The sequence below is a fragment of the Lepidochelys kempii genome, chromosome 1 (assembly GCF_965140265.1).
Source record: "Lepidochelys kempii isolate rLepKem1 chromosome 1, rLepKem1.hap2, whole genome shotgun sequence".
Lineage (NCBI taxonomy): Eukaryota > Metazoa > Chordata > Testudines > Cheloniidae > Lepidochelys > Lepidochelys kempii.
This window is the reverse complement of record NC_133256.1, coordinates 265827185-265841124: the sequence shown is the minus strand read 5'-3', so window position 1 is coordinate 265841124 and position 13940 is coordinate 265827185. Positions and strand designations below refer to the sequence as shown.

Sequence of the window (13940 nt, the reverse complement as noted above, 5' to 3'; positions counted from 1 at the left end):
CATACCTGTTTCGTTCACAGGATAGCATAGTACGTGAAAACTTTCAGGAATTTCTGTCTTTAAATGGGCACCTTCTTGGAAGGCAGCCATTTCCTAACATCATACAGTTAGGGCTGTGTCAACCAGAGACTTCAGAAGTGTATCAACAAGCTAAACTGCAAGCTCAGCAAGAAATTGTTAAAGGAGCATTTTACCTGGAATGGATGTAAGTAGTTACAAACTGTCTTGATATACTGGTTTCTTGCATACCGGGAAACTAAACAACTCTTCTGAAAACTATTTTCTATGTACAATTAATCCACAAACACTTTTAGAGAGCATTATGATTTTGATAAGAAAAAGAAATGCAGCTATTTGACGAATTGTAAATCTAAAAATTATTTCAAAAAGGCCGAAAAGATAATATGGCAAGTTAATTCAATTGGGGTGGGTAGTGTGACAAAGCTCTGTCCTTGTCTCCGTGGGTCCTGCGTTTCTTGACAGATTTCACTAGCCTGAGAGGCTCACTGTGACCCTCCACGTAACCCTTCTCTCTCTCTAGAGACAAGGGTCACAGTCTGAGCCATTTTCATCATAAGCCAGCAAGGGAGGTGAGAAGCTGTCCTCCCTTGCACAGTCTCTGTCTCCCAGTCTCAGTGATTAATCGGCAGGGGGAGCCTGGGCCCACCCTCTACTCCAGCCTCCAGCCCAGGGACCTTAATAATATCATCTATGGTAGCTGACCTTTTAGAAACATGACACATACAATTCCCTGGGCTACTTCCCCCAGCAGCCCCCACTTCCTCAGGCTCCACTTCACCCTTACCTCAGGGCCTCCTTCCTTGTGCCTGATATGGTGTGTACTGCTCAGTCTCTCCAACAGCGCAACTTCCTCCCACAGCTCCTGACATCCACCCCCACCTTACTAACTGGGAGGCTTTTAACTAGTTTCAGCCAGTCCCTGATTGGCTTCAGGTGTCCCAATCAACCTAGCAGTCTCCCTGCCTTCTGGAAAGTTCTTAATTGGCCCCAGGTGTCTTAAGTGACCTGGAGCAGCTGCCATTTAACTTAACCTGGTACCAAGGATTTGTTTAGCCTGGAGCTAATAAATCTATCTCTCACTACTTTTCTATAGCCATCTGGCCTTGCCCCATCACGTATCCCCCCTGCTCTGCTCAACACCATAGAGTTGGGCATCTTGGGATGCCAGGCAGTATGCTTGTGACAGAACATCAGCATTACCATGGTGGCATCCAGCCCTGTGTCATATGCAGAACTGGAATGGTTGGAGGGATAAGAACCACCTGGTGACCCTTGCATTCTTTTACTTATTCCGCTGCATCCACTGGAGGAGTGCATGGTCCATCACAAGAGTAAATCGCCAGCCTAAGAGGTAATAACACAGTGTCTCCATAGCCCATTTGACAGCAAGGCATTCTCTCGACTACTGCGTATTTCTGTTCTCTTGGGAAAAGCTTTCTGCTTAGGTAGAGGGCCGGGTGTTCCTCTTCTCCCACCATTTGCGACAGAACCGCTCCCAACCCCACCTCAGAAGCGTCTGTTTGTAAAATAAATTGCTTGTTAAAATCCGGGGCTATGAGTACGGGGTCATTACAGAGGGCCGTCTGAAGGTCTGTGAATGCTCCCTCTGCTGCGTCGGTCCACTTTACCATGTCTGCACTTCAGGCCTTCACCAGGTCCGTTAGGGGACTTGCCCTAGTGGCAAAGTGGGGAATAAAACGTCGGAAGTAGCCTACCACGCCTAGGAACATGCAGACCTGCTTCTTTCGGGTCGGCCGGGGCCAGTTTTGAATTGCCTCTAGCTTATTCTTTTGGGGCTTCACTATGCCCCTTCCCACAATATATCCCAGGTACCTAGCCTCTGCTAGCCCTATGGCGCATTTAACGGGATTAGCAGTGAGGCCAGCTTGCCTTAAGGTGCGCAGTACTGCCTCAACTTTCTCCAAGTGGGTCCCCAAGTCTGGTGTATGGATGATGACATCATCTAGGTATGTGGCTGCATAACTAGTATGGGGGCACAGCAGCTCATCTATGAGGCGCTGGAATGTGGCTGGGGCCCCATGTAGCCCAGAAGGGAGGACAGTGTACTGGAATAGCAAAAGGAAAGAACACTGTCTTTTCTTTAGCTTCTTTGGTCAGAGGAATCTGCCAGTACCCTTTTGTCAGATCCAGTGTAATCAGGAATCGGGCACTACCCAGTCAGTCAACCAGTTCGTCAATGCATGGTATGGGGTATGCATCAAACTGGGATATTTCATTCAGTTGGCGAAAGTCATTACAGAATCTTGTGGTAAATCTAGGTTTAGGCACTAGAACAATTGGACTGGACCACTGACTAAGATTCTTCAATAACCCCTAATTCTAACATTTTCTTTATTTGGGCCTCAATTTCTTTTCTTTTGGCTGCTGGGATTCGGTAGGGTCTCAATGTTACCTTGGCTCCGGGGATTGTGTGGATATGGTGATAGGTCTCAGTCGTCCACCCTGGTTTTGTAGAGAACACATCTCAGTTGTGATTAATCATGTCGGCTGCCTCGATCTTTTGGATCGGCGTCAAGTCAGATGATATCCTCAATTGCTCGTGTAAGTTACCCTCTTAGGGGAGGTTCTCCTGTGTGACTAAGCATGCCTCTCGATTGTGCCAAGGTTTTAGAAGATTGATGTGGTAAATTTGCTCCAGTTTCCGGCAGCCTGGCTGCTGCACCTTATAGTTCACCTCTCCCACGGCTTCGATTACATCATAGGGTCCCTGCCACTGGGCCAACAATTTACTTTCTGCTCTGGGCACCAGTACCATCACCCGATCCCCTGGTTGGAACTGTCGAAGCTTCGCTTGGTGGTTATAATGGGTTCGTTGGGTCTCCTGTGCTCTCTCCAAGTGTTCCCGTACAATGGGCGTAACTAGGGCTATCCGATCTCTCATCTGCAGTACATGCTCAACTATGTTCCTTCCTGGATTTGGCTCCTCTTCCCAGGCTTCTCTGGCTATATCCAATATGCCCGGGGTGGGCACCCATATAGTAGTTTGAATGGAGAGAAACCCGTGGATGCTTGTGGAACCTCCCGGATGGCGAACATGAGGTAAAACAATAGGGTATCCCAATCTTTCCCATCCCGGCTCACCACTTTCCTGATCATGGCCTTGAGGGTCCTATTGAAACTTTCCACAAGGCCATCTGTTTGCAGGTGCTATACAGAGGTCTGTAGGGCTTGTACGTGAAGCAACGAACAGAGAGCTTTCATAAACTTGGACACACAAGGTCAATATCTCCCTGGGTAGCCCAACCCAGGCAAAGATCTGTACTAGTGCCTTAGCTATTGTCTTGGAAGCTGTGTTGCATAGTCCAGTACAAGTACATGTTGGTGGCCCTGAGCTGTCTTCTCTAGGGGCCCTACCAGATCCATGGCTATGCGTTCGAAAGGAACCTCTATTATTGGAAGAGGTATTAAAAGAGCCCGCAAGTGTGGGCAAGGGCTATGTAACTGACATTCTGGACAAGAGGTGCAGTATCGCCGGACATCTTCATGTACTCCTGGCCAGAAGAACCACCACAGGATCCATGCCTGGGTTTTCTCTACCCCTAGGTGTCCTCCAAACGGGTGACTATGGGCGAGACTTAATATGGCTTTTTGATGTTTTCATGGCACCAGAAGTTGTTGTATCTCTTGCGCCTGCATTTGCCCCACGCAGTACAGGAGATCTTTCTTCACTATAAAGTAAGGTCCGGAACCCCAGACCTTCCCATCCACGGGTATCTCATCGATCTCAGCCACCTCTTGCCTGGCGTTATCATATCTGGGGTCCTCCGCTTGGTCCTGCCCGAAAGTCTCTCTCCCGGGACTAACCTGCCCAAGCTCCCAGGGGCTGGCTTCTGCTTCTTCCAACGGCTCGCCGCCGTCATGGCTGGGGGCAGCCTCTGGCTCACCTTCCGTGGTGGGAGTTTCTCTGTTGGCTGCTCGCGTCCATCTGCCTACTAGGATCCGGGTTCCCAAGGCCTTCACAGCCTTCCTCTCTTTTATGGTCTTTCGGGGGGGCTGAGAACAGATCCTGAGAAATCTCAGCGAACATCGGGAGCTGACATGCCCCCAGTGATGAGTTGCTGTCCTCAGGGTCCCGACCTCACTCCAGCCTCTCCGGGGGAAATAAATTATCAAACCCTGGATAGTCCCTCCCAATGACTACAGGATATGGGAGTTTAGGAAGTACGCCCACTGTCACCTCAATGGGGTTCCCCTAAACTTCTATCTCCACCGGGATGGTGGGGTAATGGCTCACAGCCCCATTCACGCATGTCACTGCTACGCGTTTGGCTTGTAGCAGCTGACTACTTTTTACCAGCTTACCCGATATGAGGGTGATAGCACTCCCAGAGTCCACAAGCGCTGTAGTCTCTGCTCCATTTTTCCTCACTGGCCTGGTGTAATTATGCGAGGCTAATCTGACTCCCGTGAGGTGGATAAGGGAGCATAGGACCTCCCAGTCCTTCAAGTTACATTGCATAGGCTCCTCGGTGCTGGGACATTGTGCTGCTATGTGTCCCCACTCCCCACATGCATAACATCTATAATTGCTTTTAGTGACTCCCCTATCCCGGGGGTTAGGGGGTTTAGTCTCGGAGTTCTCTCCACTCAGGCTAATCCCTTCCTTCTGGGGTCCCTGCTGGTTTTCGCGCCCCCCCCCCCTTCCACCTAGGACTCCCCGGGGGTTTGGCTGACAAACCTTCCAGGGGTGGGGTCAGGTGCTTGCTTCGAAAGGGGCCTTCCTTGGGTAGTTGGGTCAGTTCCCTGGCTGTCATCCATCTTTCTACTAGCATGATCATCTCGTTGTACGTGGACGGATCGTTCTGGCCTTACCATTTGCGGAGATCTGGCGGCAGTCCCCACATGTAATGGTCCTTGACCAGGGTCTCCAAAATCTCTTCTGGGCTGCACACTTCGGGCTGTAACCACTTCCGCGCAAGGTGTATGAGGTTGAATAGCTGGGACCTCAGGGGTTTGTTCCTGGTATTCCACTCATGGAACCTCTGGGCCCTTACTGCTGCCGTCACCCCTGATTGTGCTAGGATCTCTGCCTTCAGACGGGTATAGTCCATGGCATCCATGGCAGGCAAATCAAAGTAGGCCTTCTGGGCCTCTCCACACAAAAAAGGGGCGAGAATGCTGGCCTGCTGCTCTTGGGGCCATGCCTCACGCTGAGCAGTCCTTTCAAATGAGAGGAGATATGCTTCTACGTCATCTCCTGATGTCATCTTTGGCAGACAACCAGTGGCCCTCAGGGTTCGCATCCCGTCAGACCCTCGGGCTTGGGTGGATGTTCAGCTTGTCGTCCACCTCTCCCAAGAAGGCACGATCTTGGGTCATCTGACTCATCAATAATTGATTGGTTTCCTGCTGTAGCCGCATAGACTCCTGTTGCACCATTGCCTGAACCCGGGTGGCCTCCTGCTGGGCTGCCGTGGCTTGTACCAGAGCTCTTACCACATCCTCCACTGTGGTACAAAGCAAACAAAAAAAAAAAAAATCCAAAACCCCAGTGCACTTTTATTTTTAAACCTCCTTTCTTCCGCCACGCTGTATGAAATCCCACTTTTAACACCAGTTGTGACAAAGCTCTGTCCTTGTCTCAGTGGGTCATAGAATATCGGGGTTGGAAGGGACCTCAGGAGGTCATCTAGTCCAACCCCCTGCTCAAAGCAGGACCAATCCCCTGCGTTTCTTGGCAGATTTCACTAGCCTCAGAGGCTCATTTTGACCCTCCACATAACCCTTCTCTCTCTAGAGACAAGGGTCACAGTCTACTGAGCCGTTTTCATCATAAGCCAGCAAGGGAGGTGAGAAGCTGTCCTCCCTTGCACAGTCTCTGTTTTCTCCCAGTCTCAGTGATTATCAGGGGGGAGCCCGGGCCCGGGCTCTAATAGTATCATCTATGGTAGCTGACCTTTTAGAAACATGACACGTACAATTCCCTAGGCTACTTCCCCACGGCAGCCCCCACTTCCTCAGACTCCACTTCACCCTTACCTCAGGGCCTCCTTCCTTGTGCCTGATATGGTGTGTACTGCTCAGTCTCTCCAACAGTGCAACTTCCTCCCACAGCTCCTGACATCCGCCCCCACCTTACTAACTGGGAGGCTTTTAACTAGTTTCAGCCAGTCCCTGATTGGCTTCAGGTGTCCCAATCAACCTAGCAGTCTCCCTGCCTTCTGGAAGGTTCTTAATTGGCCCCAGGTGTCTTAAGTGACCTGGAGCAGCTGCCATTTAACTTATCCTGGTACCAAGGATTTGTTTAGCCTGGAGCTAATAAATCTATCTCCCACTACTTTTCTATAGCCATCTGGCCTTGCCCCATCACAGTAGGTAGTTGTTGTTTGTTTTTTACTTCTATACCTAAACTGTAGACTGTAAGGTTTGGTTCTTAGTGCTGAAAACAGCAATTCATGTAGTATAGAAAGAAACCATAAGAAGATAGATAGATAGATATAAACAGAAAATGTAACATGTATGGAGATAAGTCTTGGGAGGGAAGGTGGGATTTGAACACCCGTAGAAGACATACATGGGAGGGATTGCAAATGCTTTGGAAGATAGGATTAAAATTCAAAATGATCTGGACAAACTGGAGAAATGTTTGTCCAGATCATTGTCTGAAGTAAATAGTCTGACTTTCAGTAAGGACAAATGCAAAGTACTCCACTTAGGAAGGAACATTCAATTGCACACATACAAAATGGGAAATGACTTCTTTGGAAGGAGTACTGTGGAAAGGGATCTGAGGGTTATTGTGGATCACAAGCTAAATGACAATCAACAGCATAACACTTGCAAAAAAAGTGAACATCATTCTGGGATGTATTAGCAGGAGTGTTGTAAGCAAGTCATGAGAAGTAATTCTTCCACTCTATTCAGCGCTAAGATCTCAACTGGAGTATTTTGTCTGGTTCTGAGTGCCATATTTCAGTAAAGATATGGCCAAATTGGAGAAAGTCCAGAGGAGAGCAACAAAAATGATTAAAGGTCTATAAAACATGACCTATGAGGAAAAATTGAAAAAAATTGGATTTGTTTAATCTGGAAGACTGAGGGGGGACATAACTGTTTTCAAGTACATAAGAGGTTGTTACAAGGAGGAGGGAGAAAAATTGTTCTTAACCTTTGAGGATAGGACAAGAAGCAATGGGCTTAAATTGCAGCAAGGTAGGCTTACGTTGAACATTAGGGAAAACTTCCTAACTGTCAGAGTAATTAAGCACTGGAATAAATTGCTTAGGGAGGTTGTGGAATATAAGTCATTGGAGATTTTTAAGAATAAGTTAGACAAACACCTGTCAGGAATGGTCTAGTTATTACTTAGTCCTGCCTTGAGTGCAGGGGACTGGATTAGATGACCTATTGAGGTCCTTTCCAGTCCTATACGTCTGTGATTCTATACTTGTCCTAAATACGCTTTTGGAAGGAAAGTGCCCTACTAGTGAGCAACAACTTAACACATAGGTGATCGTTAACTCTTCATACAAACATTATCCCACTTTTGGATGATCAGACATATAGCTATCCGAGCCCTTATAATGCATGTGGCAGGTTGCAATATACGTTACTCTTATGCCCTGAAATCTGGAAGACAAAAGTGAAAGATATTAAAGTGCTCTGCAAAACATAGGTGTACAGGTATTTTTTGTGTGGATTAGATTGAAAGAAGAAACCTCACTTATTAGTATTTTTCTTAAATCATTGACTATTATTTCTGTGTTGTAGAAATAAAAAATCCATGAAGAACCTCTCCCGTTTGGTTGTCCGTCCCCATACAGATGCAGTTTATCATGCGTGTTTTTCCAAGGATGGACAGAGAATAGCTTCTTGTGGTGCTGATAAAACCTTACAGGTAAAATACATAAATGTAAGCAAACTAAACTAAATAAATATATATAATATGACAATCCAGGCAAAATAGTACTTAAGTTTTTCTATTTTTGTTTTACTAGACAAGGATGCTAAGAAACTAGAGTACTTCAGAGGGAAAATAATTCAAAAGGATATAGACAATGGTGCCTAAATTATTTTAACTGTATAACTTATTTTAAGTCATCTTTTTATTCAGAAGGATACAGGATTATATGGTTCAAGGGTTAATATCCCCTAAATGCAGCTATAGCCAACGTAATATAGAGATTGTTTGTTTGTTTTTTCTTTAAGTACACCCCTGGATCATGTTGCCTCAGGGCACATCTGCAATACAGCATCTGTAACGGCACAACTATGGTGCTGCAGTTGTGCCTCTGTAGTAAAGGACAGGATTTTTCCATTGATGTAGTTAATCCACCTCTCTGAAAGGAAGTAGCTAGGCTGATGGAAGAATTCTTCTATTAACCTAGCCATGGCTGCACAGAGGGTTAGGTCCACCTAACTATGGTGGTCAGGGGATTAAATTTTTCACAGCCCGAGTGACATAGTGGTGGAATTTATTAATAATACTACAATTATTAATATAATGTGAGACCACCAGACACTAATGTAACCATAAATTCTTTTAAGTCTAAAGGTCACGTATTTTATATTCTGTACATTTTATACAATTGCTCTAAACATGGCTAACAGCCTAAAAATAAGCCATCAATATATCCAACACAGTAACAAAGTATTCATAAGCATGTGGTCAGCATGCTGACAAATAGACCAGACCTAGGGAAAACCCATCTCATCCTGGTGTGCTCCAGCATGGTCTGACAGAGAGCCTTAAAATTAAAAAAAAAAAACAATTTTATTCCCTTCAACAAACAAATGATGTCATAGCGAAATACCTCTTTAGCTAACACCTAATTTGAGGCCATTGATTCTACTTTTCAATTTTAATCCAGATAAGATTTACAGTCTTTTTTTCCCTCCTTTTCTCTTCCCCTCCTTCCTGTTGACCAACAGCTTTTTTGTTGCACCTGGATTCAGATAGGCTTTACTTTTAAGATAACACTGGTATGTGGGGTGGGAAGGTCCATGTTGGCTCCTTTTAAAGACACATTCTCTTTGTCTTATTTAAAATCATCTTCAGTCACCTTTATTGGTCAGAGGCCTTCTTTTTAGAAACTCCCTCATCTCATTTAATTATTTTTTGAACCAGACATCCTCTCTACTCCATTCATTTTGGCCTTACAATTCATTGTTTTCAAGGCTTTCCTTCTACTTGCTAGTCAGGGCCTTTCTTTACAACACATTTTCTTAACCAAACTTAACCTAACTCTAATTCTTTAATTTCATATTTATTCTACACATAACTATGTTGATCTAATTTTTAAGTGTCAACCAGGCCTAAATTAACCTCACACAAAAATGCTTTGCCTATTAACCTTCTTAAAAACTGAAAATTAGTTTGCCAGTGCTGGAGGAGCCCTGTACTGGTTAGTACCAGTTATCTGTATGGAAATTGTAAAACTATATGTAGACATTTAAACTGTTCTCCCCACTTTTGCATAAAATATTTTATCAACCCAATGTTAGTGGAGGGGTGGTGGTAGAATGAGCTCCAGAAATGGGAGATGGGATTAGAGTAAAAACTGGGACATAAGAGGATGGCTTGCAATCAGAAGCTGGGTGAGGGGAACTTCCAAAAAGGAAAACGGAGGAGAGATGACTGATGCCAATTTATCAGTAGTCTGCCTAGAGGGAGCCAGCCAGCTCTCTAGAATGCTAGCTGTCAGTCAACCAGTACCCCAGTAAGGTGTACGTATTCCAGACAGCCAAAGATAAGGGTAACGAGTAACTTTTTTGCAAACCTTCTTTATCCTTTTGGATTCTTACTAAGTTGAATATTCATCTTAATTCCTAGGTGTGTGTTTTAGTTTCTGGTTATACACGGTTAATGTAGATATTTAATATACTGTATATTGTTGTTTTTATTTGCTGGCTGCTACTACAAAAGCCTAATGACATCCAGTTCAGAAAATACCTTGTGCATGTACTGTTTGGTTTGCTTTGCTGATGTCATTATGCTGTGCTTCCGTAGTTAATGGCTTTATTAGCGAAAGAGTACAAATTTCTCTTAAAAAATGTCAGTCATAAAGTTCAAGACAGAAGGGACCACTAGATTACCCAGCACTCTCTCACTAAACCCAACAATGGAAATGAGATCTACAGGAGACTAGACTACATCGGAAGAAGTAGTGTTTTACCCGCGAAAGCTAAGGCCCAAGTAAATCTGTTAGTCTTTAAGGTGCCATCAGACTCCTTGTTTTTGTGGATACAGACTGACACGGCTATCCCCTAATAGGAGGCTAGACTGTTTGCCACAGAAAGAGAACAGGAGGGAACAAGGTACACCAGTGCTTGAGGCCCCTGCAATGGTAGGGAAATGATTAAGTGAGAAATACTCAAATAATACTGGCAAGTGACTCATAGTTACATGCTGCAGAGGAAGGCGAAAATTCCCCACAGTCACTGGCAATCTGATTTGGGGAAAAATTCCTTCCTGACCCCACAAATGGTGATCCGTTAGACCCTGCGCATATGAGCAAGAACCAGCTAGCCAAGCTCCTGAGAGAGAGTGAGTGCTTGGTGCCACCTCAGAGCCCTGGCCCACCCTGCTTAGTGTCCCATCTCTAGTTGTGGCCATCCATGATATGTTAGAGGAAGCAGATGATAAAAACCTCTCGAATACATTAGTGGGAGGGAATCCCCCTGCAGGCAGCTGGCTAAAACCCTGAAGCATTAACTTTTAGGAACATGAGTGAGCCCCAGGTCTGTTGACCCTTGTCCCCCACCATCATCAGCAAAACCGCCATATAAATTTATCCAGCTCTCTTGTAAAACTAATTAAGTTGTTTTCCCCCCCCACAACTTCTATTGGGAGGCTGTTCCAGAACCTGACTGCTCTTATGGTTAGAAACCCTCTTATTTTCCAGCCTGAACTTGTGCATGACCAGTATATACCCATATGTTCTTGTGCCAAAATTGTCCTCTAGCTTAAACAGCTATTCACTCTCCCTGGTATTTACCCCCGCAAGCTCTTCCAGTTTTCTCTCATTAGTTAGATGCTCCATTCCCCTGATCATCCTTCTCTGCACCTATTCCAGTTTAATTTAATCTTTTTTGAATGTGGGTGACCAAATTGTACACAGTATTCCAAATGAGGTCTTACCAATGTCTTGTACAATGGCATTAATACTTCTCTATCTCTACTGGGAATGCATTGCCTAATACATCCTAGGATCATATTTTGTCTCTTTTTTCAGAGCCATGACACATTGGTGGCTCAGTCATCCTGCGATGGACTTACATGTCCAGGTCTCGTGCCTCTTCTGTCACTTCCAGTTGTTGAGCCCCCAGCTTGTAGCAGAAATTCTTATTATTAGTCCCCCCGTGCATGACATTGCACTTGTGACAGAAATCCATCGTAAATACTAACTTCAGTCTTTAAGGTCATTGAAATTTTTCTGTATTGACAATACCTGCCAACTTTGTATTATCAGCAAATGTAATTAACACACTCCTACTTTTTATGCCAAAGTTATTAATAAAAATATTGAATCATTTTGTCCTTGAGGAAATCTGCTAGTAACCTCTCTCCAGTCCCATTGTTCACTATTCAGCACAATCCATTGCTTTCTTCCCCTTTAGCCAATTCCTTTTTCACCTTTCAATGCTTGTACTCAGCCTCGTCTTCTCTAATTTATCTACTAATTTCCCATGTGGTACCATGTCAAATACTTTACTGTAGTTCAAATATATTAGCTATATTGCACTTCCTTTATCTAAAAAATCACTTCTTTTCCCAAAGAAGGAAATCATGTTAGTCTGACATAGTTTACCTTTGGTAAACCCATGTTGCAATGCATCCTTTTTACCATTTAGTTTGATTAATTATTCTTTCCTTCATAATTTGCTCTAAAACCTTGCGTACTATTGAGGTCAGACCAATAGGTCTGTAATTGCCTGGATCACATATTTTCCCTTTCTTAAATACAGATGTTAGCAATATTCCAGTCATGTGGTATGACCCCTCAATAGATAGATGTATTATAAATCCTTACTACCAGACTAGCAATCTCATGTGCCAGTTCTTTTAGTATTCTGGGATGGAAATTGTCCGGTCTCCCTAATTTGAGTGCATTAAGATCTTTAAGTTTTCTTGCAACTCAGATGTGGTCATTTCTATTTCTAGACACTCATTTTCATCATCCATACTGCTTTCATATGCATGTTCCATATTATCATAGTAATGGAAAACTGAGGCAAAGTATTAATTTAGTTTTGGGGCAACACCTAGATTATCTTTAATCTTCTTCCCATCTACACTGCATAGCAGCCCAAACTCATCCTTCCTTATTCTTTTTATTTATATCTATATTTATATTAAAAAAACCCTCAATTTAATTTTCCTTGGCAAGAGCTAATTCAGCTTGACTTCGCAATTCTCACTTTATTCCTACATTTTGTAAACTTCCAGCTTTCTTTGCTGATCAGCCCCTTTTTCCATTTCCTATAGGCTCTCTTCTTACTCCTAATAATCACCTTGAGGTGGTTATTCATCCAGCTGATCTGAGTCTGAGCCTTTCCCTACAAGTTTTTTCCCTCTTTCTTAGGATGAAAATTTAGCATAGTTTTTGTATAGTTCATCTGAAGAAATTTCAAGGCTCTTCTGCATTTAAGTCCTTGAGTTCTTCAATCCAGCTGCCTCCTTTAACTAATTCCCTTAACTTTCCAAAATTTGGCCTTTTGAAATAAAATATCATAGTTGACCATATGGTTTTGATTATACTTCCATTTAATGTAACCTGAATCAACTCGTGATCACTCAAACCAACGTTATTTCTACGACCAGCTCTTCTATGATGTCCTCATTACTTATTAAATCCAAGTCTAAAATTGCATCAGCTCTTGTGGTTCAGTGAGGATTTGATGAAGAAAACTGTCATCTATCACATCGCAGAATAACTGAGCCCCACTAGTCTTAGTAGCATTTATTCTCCAATCTGTTTCCAGGAAGTTAGTTTCCCATTGTGACACAATTCCCAAAAGTATTTATTAAGGCTGTCAATTAATTGCAGTTAACGTCTGCGATTAACTGAAAGCAAAATTAATGCATTCATTTTTTAAAGGGTGTCAATCACATACCTGCAGGCGGGGCAGGAGCCATCCCCAGCAGGAGGCTAAAGCCCCAGCCCACAGCTCTGGAGCCAGCGGAGATACTCGAGCAGCCCCAGCCCACAGCATCCTGGGCAGAAGGGGGACTGGAGCAGCCCCAGCCTGCTGCTTCACAGGCGGCGGAGGGGCTGGAGCAGGATAGCACTGGAGGTGACGGCAGGGCTGGAGCAGCCCCAGCATGCAGCTTCCTGGGCAGAATGGGGGCTGGAGCTCCACACCCCACCGGTGGCTGGAGTCCTGAGCAGGGCTGAATCCCAGAGAGCCCAGCCCTGACCCTATATTTGAAAATATAGAAAACCCCCCAAAAATTTATATAAATGGTGTTCTAATATTGTTTAACAGTGCGATTAAAACTGCAGTTAATCATGATGAATTTTTTTAATCGCTTGACAACCCTAGTATTTATTTCTCTAACAATATTAGATTCATTACTATTCATATACGAATCTGACCCTGGGATGTATAGCAGACCTCTAACACTATCCCAATAAAACCTCTTTCACAATCCTTCCCCAAAGTGATTTTGACCCAGACAGATTCTGTTTTGTCCATACTATTCGTATGTCTTTACAGTTTACTGCTTCATTGACATTCAGTGCTATCCCACCACCTTTACCTTTGTTCTCATGTCTTCTAAACAGTGCATACACTTCAATACCTATGTTCCAGTCATGAGTGCTATTCCACGAGGTTTCTGTAATCGCTCTATAACTGGTTTGACCTGCACCTGTAGTTCTAGTTCCTCTATTTTTTTGCCCAGACTCGCTGCATTTGTGTACAAGCATTCCAGTTTCCCTCAGACCTCATTCAGT

At 44.2% G+C, this 13940-nt stretch overlaps 1 protein-coding gene across 17 annotated transcripts in view; it reads left to right on the top strand.

The window, feature by feature from the left end:
* The window catches only part of APAF1 (apoptotic peptidase activating factor 1), a 92885-nt gene that overhangs the window by 32601 nt on the left and 46344 nt on the right, over positions 1 to 13940 (top strand). For 11 of the 17 annotated variants that reach the window (XM_073327442.1, XM_073327443.1, XM_073327445.1 and 8 more), the window contains 2 exons: positions 21 to 205; positions 7753 to 7894. In XM_073327442.1, the coding sequence (XP_073183543.1) occupies positions 21 to 205; positions 7753 to 7894 (327 nt within the window). Of the gene's footprint in view, positions 1 to 20; positions 206 to 1114; positions 1248 to 7752; positions 7895 to 13082; positions 13279 to 13940 lie in introns of those variants that run through there. The other 6 variants (XM_073327450.1, XM_073327453.1, XM_073327441.1 and 3 more) reach the window with 6 other exon arrangements.